Raw genomic sequence first — 15,717 nt, 5'->3', positions numbered from 1 at the left:
ATCCTTTTCAACAGTATCAAGTGTGCTACAGCTATTTATCAAGCAGGACACCAAGTGACAGAAAATATGTTTGCCCTGACCAGACGGCAGTGTTGCTGGCCCAGGATGGCTGCTGATATTGATGATTACTGCTAAAATTGTGAATCTAGAGTGTATAGATTGAAGGTAATTGCCAAAAGAAGCACTCACAATCAAGAAAAACTTTTTTTTTTAAAAATGCAGCAAATAGTTAGGATTTTAAATGCATCACCAGAGGGTGTGGAGTTCTGATAAAAAATCTGAAAGGAAATACAGCATTAACACCAATTCCAAGGAGGTACAGCACTAATGGTTTTCTTGAGAGAGTGTGTGTGTGTGTGTGTTGGGTGGGGGGGGGGTTGCTAACATCCAAACTTAGAGAATGTTGTGCAAACATTATCTCAGAGCTAATAAAGCAGGTGATAACATGCACAAGTATTTTCTATTTTGCCATCCATGTGCTCATCAAAGCACTTCTCAGAAGTTGTTCAATGCTGATTGTAAGTTAGATATCAATTATCTGCCATAAAGAAAACTGATTTTCTGCCAGCGTCTTGTGCTCAAGCATTGTTCTGGACTCTGACCTGTGGTTTGCAGTGTTCCTCAATCCAGTTGAAGACGCAAGCTGACAACTCCTGGAAGCTGGTCACAGAGATGCAGGCATTGTGAAATATATTTTGGCAAAAGTCAATGCAGGTAAGCAACTTCAGCCTAGTACAGGGAGGCCTACTCCCATCCTGGAAAATGGTGAAAGAATGACCTGACAGGTGGCAGAAATTGAAGCGACAAATTATGTTGATCTTATGATTCTTACAGATCTAACTGACTTAGATCCCAATACTGGTGACATGCCACAAAACCTTGATCTCATGGACAGTACAGTACAGATGAGCAGGTGAGGAGATCTCCAGCAAATTGATATCACCCAATCATTACTATTTGCTCAGATCAGTGTTGCAACAAGAGAATACTGCCACTAATCTGGACCTGAACATTCTAGCCATCATGGCACGACTGAACTTGCTAATCACGTAACGGTTTAACCTGAATTTTCCTTCATGTTTGTAATGACCTGACAGCAGCAGAATAAACAATCAATGTTTCATGTGCTTTGGACAATCCATGTGTTCAATATAAATATAAATATTATTTATAATATTAACAGAGAGGTTGTTGGAATGGGTATTCATGGCAGATGGAATTTATTTTAGCAGTGTGAAGTGATTTATTTTCATAGAAAGAACATGAAGAGACAAACACGGTGCCTCAGTGGTTAGCACTGCTGCCTCACAGCGCCAGGAACCCAGGTTTGTTTCCACCCTCAGATGACTATCTATACAGAGTTTTCACATTCTCTCTGTGTCTGCAAGGGTTTCCTCCGGGTACATTCCTGAAGAAGGGCCTGTGCCCGAAACGTCGAATCTCCTGTTCCCTGGATGCTGCCTGACCTGCTGTGCTGTTCCAGCAATAAAGTTTCAACTTTCCTCCGGGTACTCTGGTTTCCTTCCACAGCACAAAGTTGTATGGATTAGGTGGATTGGCCATGCTAAACTGCCCGAAATGGCCAGATATGTATAGGTTTTAAGTGGACTAGCCTTTGGAAATGCAGGGTTACATGGACAGGGTCGGAGGATGGACCTGAGTGGGATGGTCTTTCGAGGGTTGGTGTGAACGTGATGGGTTAAATGAACTGTTTCCACCTGTATGGATTCTAGGATTCTATGAAATAAAGGGCTCAATTCTAAAGTGGAAGACTTGGAGGAAGGAAATGAATGTACTGTAGCCAAATTTGCTAATGTCGCAAAAATAAAGAGACAGGTTGGTACAGGGATACAAACAGTTAACAGAAAGATATCGATAGGGTAAGTAAATGGCCAATAAGTTGGCAAATGGAGTATAACGTGGGAAAATCTTTCTCTTTAGAAGGCGCAACGAAAGAGCAGGGAGATGGGGCAAATACTAAACAAGTATTTTGCATCAGTGTTTACTGTGGAAAAGGAGTTGGCAAATGGAGTATAACGTGGGAAAATCTTTCTCTTTAGAAGGCGCAACGAAAGAGCAGGGAGATGGGGCAAATACTAAACAAGTATTTTGCATCAGTGTTTACTGTGGAAAAGGACATGGAGATATAGAATGTAGGGAAATAGATGGTGACATCTTGAAAATGTCCATATTACACAGGAGGAAGTGCTGGATGTCTTGAAACGCATAAAAGTGGATAAATCCCCAGAATCTGATCAGGTGTACCCTAGAACTCTGTGGGAAGCTAGGGAAGTGATTACTGGGCCTCTTACTGAGATATTTGTATCATCGATAGTCACAGGTGAGATGCCGAAGACTAGAGGTTGGCTAACGTGGTGCCATTGTTTAAGAAAGGTGGTAAGGACAAGCCAGGGAACTATAGACTAGTGAGGCTGATGTCGGTGATGGGCAAGTTGTTGGAGGGAATCCTGAGGGACAGGATGTACATGTATTTGGAAAGGCAAGGACTGATTAGGGATAGTCAGCATGGCTTTACGCGTGGGAAATCATGTCTCACAAACTTGACTGAGTTTTTTGAAGAAGTAACAAAGAGGATTGATGAGGGCAGAGCAGTAGATGTGATCTACATGAACTTCAGTAAGGTGTTCGACAAGGTTCCCCATGAGTCAGATCTCATGGAATACAGGGAGAACTAGCCATTTGGATACAGAATTGGCTCAAAGGTAGAAGACAGAGGGTGATGGTGGAGGGTTGTTTTTCAGAGTGGAGGCCTGTGACCAGTGGAGTGCCACAAGGATTGGTGCTGGGTCCTCTAATTTTTGTCATTTACATAAATGATTTGGATGCGACATAAGAGGTACAGTTAGTAAGTTTGCTGATGACACCAAAATTGTAGGTGTAGTGGACAGGGAAGAAGGTTCCCTCAGATTATAACAGGATCTTGATCAGATGGGCCAATAGGCTGATAAGTGACAGATGGAGTTTAATTTAGATAAATGTGAGGTGCTGCATTTTGGGAAAGCAAATCTAACACTTAATGGTAAAGTCCTCGGGAGTGTTGCTGAACAAAGAGATCTTGGAGTGCAGGTTCATAGCTCCTTGAAAGTGGAGTCGCAAGTAGATAGGATAGTGAAGGCGGTGTTTGGTATGCTTTCTTTTATTGGTCAGAGTATTGAGTACAGGAGTTAGGAGGTCATGTTGCAGTTGTACAGGACATTGGTTAGGCCACTGTCAGAATATTGCGTGCAATTCTGGTCTCCTTCCTATCGGAAAGATGTTGTGAAACTTGAACGGGTTCAGAAAAGATTTACAAGGTTGTTGCCAGGGTTGGAGGATTTGAGTCTAGGGAGAGGTTGAATAGGTTAGGGCTGTTTTCCATGGAGTGGTGGAGGCTGTGGGGTGACCTTATAGTGGTTTATAAAATCATGAGGGACATGGATGGTATAAATAGACAGTCTTTTCCCTGGGGTGGGGGAGTCCAGAACTAGAGGGCATAGATTTAGAGTGAGGAGAAAAATATAAGAGAGACCTAAGGGGCAACTTTTTCACGCAGAGGGTGGTGTGTGTATGGAATGAGCTCCAGAGGAAGTGGTGGAGGCTAGTACAATTGCAACATTTAAAAGACATCCTGATGGGTATATGAATAGGAAGGGTTTGGAGGGATATGGGCCAGGTGTTGGCAGGTGGGGCTAGATTGAGTTGGGATATCTGGTTGGCATGGATGGGATGGACTGAAGGTCTGTTTCCGTGCTGTCCATCTCTATGACTCTAAGAACAGTATTATTTAAATAGAGAAAGCTGCAGAAAGAGGTAACCCAAAGGGACTTGGGAGGTAAGAATCACAGAAAGCTTACACACAGGTGCAGCGGTCAATCAGGAAGCTAAATGGTATGTTGGTCCTGATTTCGAAGAGATTGAGTATAAGAATATTCAAGTCTTACTGCAAATGTATAAGATACTGGTGAGACCACACCTGGAGTACCGTCAACAGTTTTTGTCTGCTTATTTAACGAGAAATATTATTACATTAGAGGCAATTCAGAGAAGGTTCACAACTTTGATCCCTGATAATGCAGGGATTGTCTTATGAACAGTCTATTGCTGTTCCTATTTTTTATAGATCTTACGGAGAAGGTTTTGAGTGTATATATGGATAAATCACTGATGTGGCAAAATAAGTTGAGAGCATGCTTAATAAAACTATACTTTAACAGGAGGGGGTCAAAGTACAAAAGCAGGAAAATCATGTTAAACCTGAATGAAGTATTAGTTTGGTCTCAGCTATGGTTCTACATTCAGTTTGCCACCACAGTTCAGGAAGGATGTGAAGGCACAGGAAAGAGTGTGGAAAAGATTCACAAGAAATGGTTCCAGAGAAGAGGGACTTCAGTATTGCAGATTTAACAAGTTGGGACTGTTCATTTTGAAGAGGAGGTTGCGAGATTTGATAATCTCAAAATTATGAGGGGTCTGCATAGAGTAGAAGGAAAAAAGCTGTTCCCACTGGTGAAAGGATTAAGAACTAGAGTGTATAGATTGAAGGTAATTGCCAAAAGAAGCACTCACAATCAAGAAAAACTTTTTTTTTTAAATGCAGCAAATAGTTAGGATTTTAAATGCATCACCAGAGGGTGTGGAGTTCTGATAAAAAATCTGAAAGGAAATACAGCATTAACACCAATTCCAAGGAGGTACAGCACTAATGGTTTTCTTGAGAGAGTGTGTGTGTTGGGTGGGGGGGGGGGGGGGTTGCTAACATCCAAACTTAGAGAATGTTGTGCAAACATTATCTCAGAGCTAATAAAACAGGTGATAACATGCACAAGTATTTTCTATTTTGCCATCCATGTGCTCATCAAAGCACTTCTCAGAAGTTGTTCAATGCTGATTGTAAGTTAGATATCAATTATCTGCCATAAAGAAAACTGATTTTCTGCCAGCGTCTTGTGCTCAAGCATTGTTCTGGACTCTGACCTGTGGTTTGCAGTGTTCCTCAATCCAGCTGAAGACGCAAGCTGACAACTCCTGGAAGCTGGTCACAGAGATGCAGGCATTGAAGGTCTGAAACAGGGAGTCCATGATGCTCTGAAATATACTGAACTTGACTTGATCAGTCACCTGATCCTTGCCTTGGTGAGGATTACTCCGATGGGCTTTTACAATCGCTTCATAATTCCTGAAAACAGAAAAATACTTAGAACAGAACGTTACAGCACAGTACAGGCTCTGTGGCCCTCGATGTTGCATCGAGCTGTGATATTAATCTGATGCCCACCTCGCCTACACTGTTCCATTATTATACATATGTACGTCCAATGCCCATTTAAATGTCCTTAACGTTGGCGAGTTGCAGACCGTTGCAGACCGGCTGTTCCTACTACTCTGAGTAAAGAAACTACTCCTGATAACTGTCCTAAATTGATCACCCCTCAATTTAAGCTATGTGCCCTCTTGTTAGTCTTCACTATCCGAGGAAAAAGGCTCTTACTGTCCATCCTATCTCACCCTCTGATTATCTTATACATCTCAATTAAGTCACCTCTCAACCTTATTCTCTCCAACGAAAACAGCCTCAGTTCCCTCTGCCTTTCCTCTTAAAACCTTCCCTCCATACCAGGCAACATCCTAATAAATCTCTGAACCCTTTTCAAAGCTTCCACATCCTTCCTATAATGCGGTGGCCAAAACTGCACACAATACTCATGTGCGACCTTACCAGTGTCTTGTACAGCTGAAGCATGACCTTGTGGCTCCGAAATTTAATCCCCCTACCAATAAACGCCAACATACCTTATGCCTTCTTAACAACCCTATCAACCTGGGTGGCAACGTTCAGGGATTTATGCACCTGGACAGAGATCTCTCTGTTCATCCACACTGCTAAGAATTTTACCATTACCCCAGTACTCTTCATTCCTGTTACTTCTTTCAAAGTGAACTACCTCTCACTTTTCCGCATTAAACTCCATTTGCCACTTTCAGCCCAGCTCTGCATCTTATCTATGTCCCTCTGTAACCCACAACATCCTTCAGCATTTCCAAAACTCTGCCTACCTTAGTGTCATCTGCAAACTTACTAACCCATCCTTCTACACCCACCTTCAGATCATTTATAAGAATGACCAATAGCAGTGGCCCCAAAACCGATTCTTGCGGCATATCACTGGTAAGTGAGCTCCATGATGAATATTTCCCATCAACCACCACCTTCTGTCTTCTTTCAGCTAGCCAATTTCTGATCCTTGGAGTTCAGCTTGCAATAATTTGCATCACCTGGTTCCATTTTTATTTATCTAATCATAACCAGTGTATCACTTGCAATGGCTTCAGTTTCCACTCTAACACCACTCACTATGGTGTTCTCCAATCTAACCTCAGCCTCCTCCTATTTCTCATGTACAAGCTTCCTTACAATGACATCATTTAAAAACACATCAGCTGATAATTCTCAGCTCTACTTCACCATCAGGTTTCTCAATCTTTCCATTATCTAATTTGTCAAACCACTTGTTCGACATTCAGTGCTGGATAAGCAAAACTTTTCTAAAGACCGGGAAAATTTTCTCACCACTGACTCCATCACTCTCCAATTATCCAAAGTTGAATTACACTGCTACCAAACTTGGTGTTATTCTTAGTCCTGGGATATGTCTCCACCATGCTTAAGATCTCCTATTTCAACCTCTGTAACCTCACCTGACGCTGCCAAGCCTCAACCTATCTGCTGCTGAGACTCTAGATTTGACTATTCTAACACACTCCTGGTCAATTTCCACTTCCTGCCCTCAGTAAAACTGAGACCGTCCAAAACTATGTTGCTCATGTCCTAACCTGCACCAAGTCAGGTTCATCCAATACCATTGTGCTCGATGAAATACAATGGTGCCGGTTAAGCAATGTACCAATTGCAAAACTCTCACCCTGGTTTTCAAATTCATCCATAGCTTTGTAATCTCTTTCTGTTTAATAACTCTCCAAGGTGCTTCTCTAATTCAGCCCTCTTAGGTGACCCCAATTTTGATTGCTCTGTTATTTGAAACTGTTTCTTTAGTTTCCTGGACCCAAATCTCCCTCCCTCTGCATCCTCCTGTTTCTCTAACTCAAATTCCTCCTTTATGGAGACCCTTAAAATCTTTAGGCATCTTACCTAATTACTCCAGTGTTGTATTTTATAATGTCTCTGAATTTGGAATTAATCGGTATATAAAACCTATTGCAGCTTAAGTGGTCTAACAAGTTTTACATCTTAACATTATCACCATACCAGTCTTCTTTCCCGATGTAATGTCACTGTACCAGTAATACAGAAGGAGAGGCCAATACTTTTTGAGCATGAGTTTGAATCCCAAAATAGCAGATGATGAAATGTGAATTCAATTAATAAATCTGGAATTAAAAAGCAAGCCTAATGATGACTATCAAACGATTATCAATTGTTGAGAAAACCATCTGGTCTGCCAATGCCTTTTAGGGAAGACATGTACCTGTTCTAGTCTATATGTGACTTCACATCCACAGCGATGTGACTGAATTTTAAATGCCTTTTCAAATGGCTTGGAAAGCCACTCAGTAGGGTCTAAAACTGCTCCAAAGTCCAAGAAAAGGAAGGAAACTGCACGAATCACCCAGCATTTACCTAGGCATTAAAACAGCAATTGTAGACCCATTTCTGTTGACCCATGAAGTGCTTCATAGTAACACCGAGGGGCTGGTTCCAAAACTTGCAGCGCAGTCCCACAGAATAGTTAAGCACAAGCCAACAGAATCATACAGATAAAGTCACATCCTACAAAGAATGTCGCAGATACTATCATCACAATCCCTGGATATGATCTTCCAATGGCAGGTCAGACTTACAAACGGCAGAGGCACAATTGTATATGACAATCCTTCCTGACTGTATAAGTTCTCAGCATTGAATCCTAAAGGAGTTTGCTGATGCAACAGGTGGTGAGAAAAAGAACTAAAGTAAAAAGAGTTCTGAAAAAACTCAGCAGGTCTGGCAGCATATGTAATGTAGTGAGAGAAAAACTGGGTTAACATTTTAAGTCTGATATGACTCTTCTTCAGAAAAGAAAGATTTAACTGACCTCGTCCTACCGGTTTCTGATGCCTCAATCCATGCCAGTACTGGAAGGAGACATCAACAAACAGCCCTTGTGGAGATGAAGTCCATCCTTCACATTTAAGTAACTCTCCATTGTATTCCCTTGGCACAATATTAAATGTGATAGAGTCATAGAGGTATACAGTAAGGAAACAGGTCATTTGGCCCAACCTGTCCATGCCAATAAGGTTTCTTAATCTGAACTAGTCCTATTTGCCTGTGTTTGGTCCATATCCCCCTAAACTCTTCCTGTCCAAATGTCTTTTAAATGTTGGAGCAAATTACTGCAGATACTGGAATCTGTCCTGAAAACAAAAAAAATGCTAGAAATCATAGCAGGTCAGACAGCATCCATGTAGAGAAAGTAAGCCAACGTTTCGAGTCTAGAGGACTCTTCAAAGCTGACATGAAGGGGGCATATGCAATAGTATGGGGGTAAAAGGGTGCTGACAGTACAGATTAACTGATCAGAATGTGAGGATGGCAGAACAATGATGTGTCTAACTGTCAAACGGGACTGGAAAGAACAGATGGTCCCACCACAGTTGGGGGAGGGGAGGGAGGACATGACGACAGAGAATGCAACAAATAAAACTAAAAGGGAAGAAATGTAAGTAAGTTCACAATCGGAAGGTGTTGAACTCAATACTAAACCTAGAAGGTTGTAAACTGCCTAGTCTGAAGAATGTGTTGCTGTTAATAAATGTTAGTCGCGTCTGTTGGTGGGGTTTTGTGTTCCACCTGTGAGAAGTGGTCAATCATAGGTGCTAAGAGCATACCTGATAATTACATTGGCTGCAGCTGCACACTGAGTGAATAGATCGGTTTGAGCAGCAGTTAGAAACACTAAGGAGCAGACAAATGGCACAATGTCATCGATAGAAGTTATAGAAACGTGGTCACACCTAAGATACAGGAAGATAGATGGGTAATTGCTAGAAGCAGAGGGCAGTCAGCGCAAGAGCCCCCTGCTGCAGTTCCCCTATCAAACAAATATTCTGTTTTGGATAATGATGAGAGGGATGGCCCATCAAGTGACAACACCTGCAGCAGCCCTGCTGTACAGAGGGGAGGGACAAATCGTAGTACAGCAGTAGTAATTGGGAGAATCGATAGTCAGGGGCACAGACAGGTGCTTCTGCAGCCATGAGAGACTCCAGTATGGTATGTTGCCTCCCTGGTGCCAGGGTCATGGATGTCTGAGTCGGTATAGAGTATCCTGAAACAGGGTAAACAGACAGAAGTCATTGTCTAGACTGGAACAAATGTCTATACTGGGACAAATGACACGGGTGGAAGAGTGACAAGGTACTATAATAAGAATTCTGGGATTTAGGTAATAAACTAAAGACCTCTAGGATAGTAATCTCAGGATTATAATCTGTGTCACATGCTACTGAGGCTAGGAACAGAGACATAGTACAATTGAACACGTGGCAAAAGAGCTGGAATAAGGGGGAGGGTTTCAGATATGTAGATCATTGCGTTGTCTTCAAAGGAAGGTGGGATCTACATAAGGAGGACTGGTTGCACCTGAACTGGAGGGACACCAATATCCTGGCAGAGACGTTTAATAGTGTCAATTGGGAGGATTTAAACTGGTTTGGCTTGGGATGGGAAGCGGAGTAACAGGTTGAGGAAGCGCTTGGGACGAAAGCAAATATCGCTACGAGGAAGATCAGGCATACTCAAAGAGATATAGGCTGTTCTGTTATAACACGCGTTTCATCAATGCAAATTCTCTGTAATGCAATTGATGTGTTTATTGATGGAATTGCAGTTTGAATGCCAGGCCTCTAGGAATTCCCGTGCGTGTCTCCATTTAGCTGTTTAAACAAAGGAACAACATTAACCATTCTCTAATTTTCTGAATCTTGTCTGAAGCCAAAGAGGATGCAAAGATGTCTGTTAAGATATTTCCTCCCTTGCTTCCCAAAATATCCTGGGATAGATTCCACCTGGCTCTGGGAACTTGTTTACCTTAATGCATTTCAAGACTTTGAACACTTCCTCCTCCATTATGTTGACCTGCCCAAGGGTATTCACACACCTTTCCCTAACATCAACATCCCTCATGTCCTGTTCTTTGGTGAATACTGATGTAAAGTATTCATTAAAGATCTCACCCATTTCCTCTGGACTCACAAGCAACCTCCCTCCTTTATCCTTGAGTGGGCCTATTCTTTCCCTAGCTACCTTCTTGTTCCTAATATATGAATAAATGCCTTTAATCTTGCTGGATATTTCATAGCCCTGTAGACGTCATGTACATGGACTTTAGTAAGACGTTTCATAAGGCTCTCCATGGTAAACTAATGGAGAAAGTGAAGTCACATTTTGTGCAGGGTATTCTACCTAGCTAGATAAAGAACTGGTTGAGCAACAAGACACAGAGAGTAATAGTTGAAGGGAGTTTCTCAAAATGGAGAAAAGGTGACCAGTGGTATTCTACAGGCATCAGTGTTGGGGCCACAGTTGTTTGTGATATACATAAGTGATCTGGAAGAGGGCACTATTGGTATGATCTGCAAGTTTGCAGATGACGCAAAGATTGGTGGAGTAGCAGAAAACATAGGGGACTGTCAAAGAATACAGGAGAGTATTGACAGACTGGAGAGTTGGGGGGAAAAGTGACAGATGGACTTCAATCCAGACAAATGTGAGCTGATGCATTTAGACAAGTCTAATTCTAGAGCGAAATGTAGATGAGTACAGAGATCTGGGAGTTCAGGTCCATTGTACCCTGAAGGTGGCTGCACAGGTGGATGGGGTGGTCAAGAAGGCATACGGTATGCTTGCCTTCATCAGGCGGGGTATTGAATATAAGAGCTGGCAGGGCATGTTAAAATTGTACAAGACTTTGGTTTGGCCGCATTTAGAATACCATGTACAGTTCTGATCACCACACTACCAAAAGGATGTGGATACTTTGGAGAAGGTTTACAAGAATGTTGCCTGGTATGGAAGGTGCTAGCTATGAAGAGAGGTTGAGTAGGTTAGGATTGTTTTCATTAGAAAAAAGGAGATTGAGGGGTGATCTGATTGAGGTCTACAAAATCATGAAGGATATAGACAAGCTTTTTCTCAGGGTGAAGGATTCAAAATGAGAGGTCACGCTTTCAAGGTGAGAGGTGAAAAGGTGGATACACGCAGCAAATACTTTACACAAAGGGTGGCAGTGTCTGGAACGCATTGCCAGCAGAGGTAGTAGAGGCAGGCATAGTAGATTCATTTAAGGTGTGTCTGGACAGATGCATGAGTAGGTGGGGAGCAGAGTGATACAGATGCTTAGGAATTGGGCGAAACGTTTAGACAGTGGATTTGGATCAGCTCAGGCTTGGTAGGCCAAAGGACCTGTTCCTAGGCTGTAAAAGTTTCTTTGTAGCCCCTTTTATTCCTCCTAACTCCCTGTTTGAATTCCTTCCTGCTTTCTCTAAATTCTTCAAGGACTTTGTCTGTTTTTATTTGCCTACACCTTGGGTATGCTTTTTTTTTTGACAAAGCTGATAATCGCAGTGGTGGGGAAGCTGTTGGAGAAGGTACTGAAAGACAGGATTTATTCACATTTGGAAGTGAATGGACTTATTTGTGATAGGCAGAATGGGTTTGTGGGGGGGGGGGTGGTGATATCATGTCTCACCAACTTGATTGAGTTTTTTCAGATGGTGACAAGAATGATGAGGGTAGGCCAGTGGATACTGTCTACATGAATTTTAGTAAGTCACTTGATAAGGTGCCTCATTAGCAGGCTGATACAAAGGACGAGTCTAATAGGATGAACTGGCTAAATGGATACGCAACTGGCTTGATCAGAGAAGACTGAGAGTAGCAGTGGAAGGATGCTTTTCAGAATGGAAATCAATAATTAGTGGTGTCCCACAGGGATCAGTCATGGGACTTTAGTTGTGTGTAATACATATGTTACGAAATCAAAAAGGTGTATGGTCACTTTAAGAGAAAGGTGCCTTTTTTGAGCTGAGAGCACATGTATCTGTGATTAGCTGACAGTGCAGAGGGTGCTGAAAATTGATAATATGCAACAATCAGCTTGAGGTTGTGTTTTAATGTTAAGGCAACCGGATTTGAATTTAATCAATTAATTTAAATTATGCTCAGGATGCCAAAAGCAATTGAATTTGAATTTATTGTATTGACAACATTGGACCAATGAGGATATGATGTTGAGAATATAAAAAGGAAGGGCGTTGTGAAAATTGGTCAGAGCTAACTGCCCATGAACTGGACAGTCAACTGCCATCTGAAGAAATAAACGCCTTGTTCTCAAAGAAATATCTCAGAAGGCATCACCTATTAAAAGTACCAAGAAATTTTATACAAAGTCACTCCGCAGTAAAAAGTAAGAAGACAACCCAGGGAGAAGACAGCACATTCGGAAGACCGGAAGGAAGACAGCATAAGAGGCTGTATGGACTTCAGGAGATATCATAGAATCCCTAACAGTGGAGAAACAGGCCATGTTTAATAATTGTGTTATTGGAGCAGCATTTTAATGGAGTTGGGGCTAGTGTTTTTTTTAAGAAAAAGGGGGTTTGAATTTGTTAATAGCTTTTGGTTGGTGTTCACTGTTAGAGTTAGGAAAATAAATTTTTTTTGAACAGTGGAAATCAGGGTTTTTCTTTCACTCACTCATACTTTTAACAGATTATGAGGCAAGATGAGCTTTTCCAGGTGTTTTAGTTTTAATTAGCAGAGGGGTTCAACCTCCATGTTGCAACATATATAAATGATCTGCAGGAAAATGTAGATGGTCTGATTAGTAAGTTTGCGGATGACACCAACATTGACGAGTTGCAGATAGTGAGGAAGATTGTTGAAGGACACAATGGGCGTCCTTGGTTGGCACTGCTGCCTCACAGCGCCAGAGACCCGGGTTCAATTCCCGCCTCAGGCGACTGACTGTGTGGAGTTTGCACGTTCTCCCTGTGTCTGCGTGGGTTTCCTCTGGGTGCTCCGGTTTCCTCCCACATCACAAAGATGTGCAGGGTCAGGTGAATTGGCCATACTAAAAATTGCCCGTAGTGTTAGGTAAGGGGTAAATGTAGGGGTATGGGTGGGTTTCGCTTCGGCGAGTCGGTGTGGACTTGTTGGGCCGAAGGGCCTGTTTCTACACTGTAATCTAATCTAATCTAATCTAAAAAAAAATGGAATATAGATATATTGCAGGTTTGGGCACAGAAATGGCAGGTCAAGTTTAATCTGCACAAATGTGAGGTGATGCATTTTGGAAGATCAAATTAGGTGTGAATGATACTGTAACTGGCAGAACACCTAAGAGCACTGACATAAAGAAGGATCTGGGTGTATAGGTCCACAGATCCCTGAACGTGGCAACTCAGGTGGACAAGGTGGTCAAGAAGGCCGACAGCATTGATCAGGGCATCAAATATAAAAATTATTTTACAGCTCCACAACACTTTAGTTAGGTCACATTAGGAATACTGTGTGCACTTCTGTTCGCCATACCACCAAAGAACGAAGATGCTTTGGAGAGGGTGCAGAGAAGGTTTACCAGGATGTTGCCTGGTCTGTACGATTTTAGTTATGAGGAGAGGTTGGATAAACTCGGATTGTTTCCACTGGAAAGATGAAGGCTGAAAGGCAACCTGATAGAGGTCTACAAAATTATGAGAGGCATAAATAGGGTGGATAGTTAGAGCCATTTTCCCAGGATGGAAAGGTCAACTACAAGAAGGCACAAGTTCAAGATGAGAGGGAGAAAATTTATGGGAGAAGTGGAGGGAAAAGCTTTCATACATAGGGTGGTGGGTGCCAAGAATGCACTGCTAGTGAAGATGGTGGATGCAGGCATGTCAGCAACATATAAGGTGTATCTTGACACATGAATAGGAGAACAGAAGGATAGAAACCATGTACAGAGGAAACTAGATTATCCGAATACCAATTAACCGAAAATTGGATTATCCGAAGGAGATCTAGAGGTCCCGATAGAAACATTATATCAAAGACGTGTTTCCAGCAGTGATCGCATCTTTTGTTGACATTAATTAAACAGGCACCATCTCCAAATGACTGACCTCCCGCCCTCCGCTCCAAGGTTAGTGGTGTTGCTGAACCATTCTTGGTACTGAACAAAGAACACAGAGAATTTCAAGTCCAGGAATAGGCCCTTCGGCCCTCCAATCCTGAGCCGATCCAAATATACTGTCTAAACCTGTCGCTCAATTCCTAAGCATCTGTATCCTTCTGTTCCCCACCTACTCATGTATCTGTCCGGACGCATCTTAAATGAATCTACCGTGCCTGCCTCTAACATCTCTGCTGGCAACGTGTTCTAAACGCCCACCACCCTCTGTGTGAAGTACTTGCTGCGTGTATCCCCCTTAAACTTTCCATCTCTCATTTTGAAAGGTTACTGAAGTCTCCTAGCCAGACCACATCCTGCATCCTTGCCTCCTCAGTGCTTTATCCAAGTACTGCCAACATAGAGAAGTACTGACTCATCAGCTGATTGTGGGATAACGTGGTAATCAGCAGGAAGTTTCCTTGGCCATGTTTGACCTTAAACCATGAGACTTCATGGCGATTACAGTCAATGTTGAGGAGTCTCAGGGATCTCCCTCCGAACTGTATACAGTGTGGCAATTTCACTGCCGGGTTTGTTCTGCCAATGGACATATCCAGGAATGGTTATGAGTGTTTGGGACATTGACTATAAAGTACCATTCCTATATCAGACCAATGCTTGACTTGTCTGTGAGAAAGCGCTCTCTCAATTTTGGTACCAGCCCCTACATATTTGTATGGAGGACTTTGCAGGCTCAAAACCATCAAGTTCTGTACTGGTATAATTGAAAAGGCTCCTATCCATTTAGTCCAGGAGAATGCACAAAATATATTAGCAAATCTTACGCCTTCATAATCTTTAGAGCCATGACATCTTTGCGCAAAGTGGAGAGTTCTTCCTCTTGCTTCTTCTTCTCCTTATGCAGAAACTGAATATAATCAATAGCTGTGGAAATAGAAGAATTTTAACATTTTACTGTTTGCATGTCAAAAATACTGAAAGCTACCCACCTTTTTGAACTCTGGACTCTCAGCTTGCTGCTCATAAAAACTATAGTTTAGACTTTATTCTATAAAAGCTTTTGTATATAATTAGAAGAGGATTTCTTTCTCTTTTGATCCCCAGATCCAAGTTGCAGCTGTTCATTTCTGCCCAAATGACTGGATAAGAATGAATAAAGATCTCAAATACATGAAAATAAGTTCCAGATGCTATCCCTGAAGCTTGTTCCTTTTATTATTAAATCCGGTAAGGTGAAACAAACCCAATTACAGGTTTGTATTGCTGATTTTTTTTTTACTGAGGAAATGTTAGCCAGAGAAAACCATATCTAACTCATGGGTAATCCAAAGTGACCCAACCTCACAACCTGACTTATCTTCAACCTCCAGATCCAACTGTACACTTGACTCCAAAATGCTCCCCCCAACAGCCTAACCATATGCACCTCACATACCTGCCATCTTATCCCCTACCTTCTCTCTGTAACTTTTCAACATGGTTTTGGGGTAATTAAACTCTTTTTACACTGGAATCCAGCAGCTAATGATGTAAACGTAGGTAT

The 15,717-nt window shown here is 42.1% G+C and overlaps 2 protein-coding genes across 3 annotated transcripts in view; one reads left to right on the top strand and one right to left on the bottom strand.

Moving 5' to 3' along the window:
• psmc3ip (PSMC3 interacting protein) overlaps positions 1-15,413 on the top strand; it is a 114,115-nt gene extending 98,702 nt beyond the window's left edge. Inside the window, exon 8 of the mRNA XM_087977678.1 lies at positions 15,279-15,413. Within this exon, the coding sequence (XP_087833804.1) occupies positions 15,279-15,374 (96 nt within the window). The 3' untranslated portion in view covers positions 15,375-15,413. The remainder of the gene's footprint in view (positions 1-15,278) is intronic.
• Positions 1-15,717, bottom strand: part of mlx (MAX dimerization protein MLX) — a 56,719-nt gene that overhangs the window by 20,430 nt on the left and 20,572 nt on the right. For both annotated transcript variants that reach the window (XM_043721579.2, XM_087977677.1), the window contains exons 6-7: positions 14,999-15,098; positions 4,975-5,176 (exon numbers count right to left, since the gene is read on the bottom strand). In XM_043721579.2, coding sequence (XP_043577514.1) covers positions 4,975-5,176; positions 14,999-15,098 — 302 coding nt within the window. The remainder of the gene's footprint in view (positions 1-4,974; positions 5,177-14,998; positions 15,099-15,717) is intronic.

Source organism: Chiloscyllium plagiosum, unplaced genomic scaffold (assembly GCF_037043375.1).
Source record: "Chiloscyllium plagiosum isolate Xiang-an unplaced genomic scaffold, Cpla_swu_hap1 HiC_scaffold_32, whole genome shotgun sequence".
NCBI lineage: Eukaryota > Metazoa > Chordata > Chondrichthyes > Orectolobiformes > Hemiscylliidae > Chiloscyllium > Chiloscyllium plagiosum.
The sequence above is the reverse complement of the archived record's forward strand: the minus strand, read 5'-3'. Positions and strand labels throughout refer to the sequence as shown.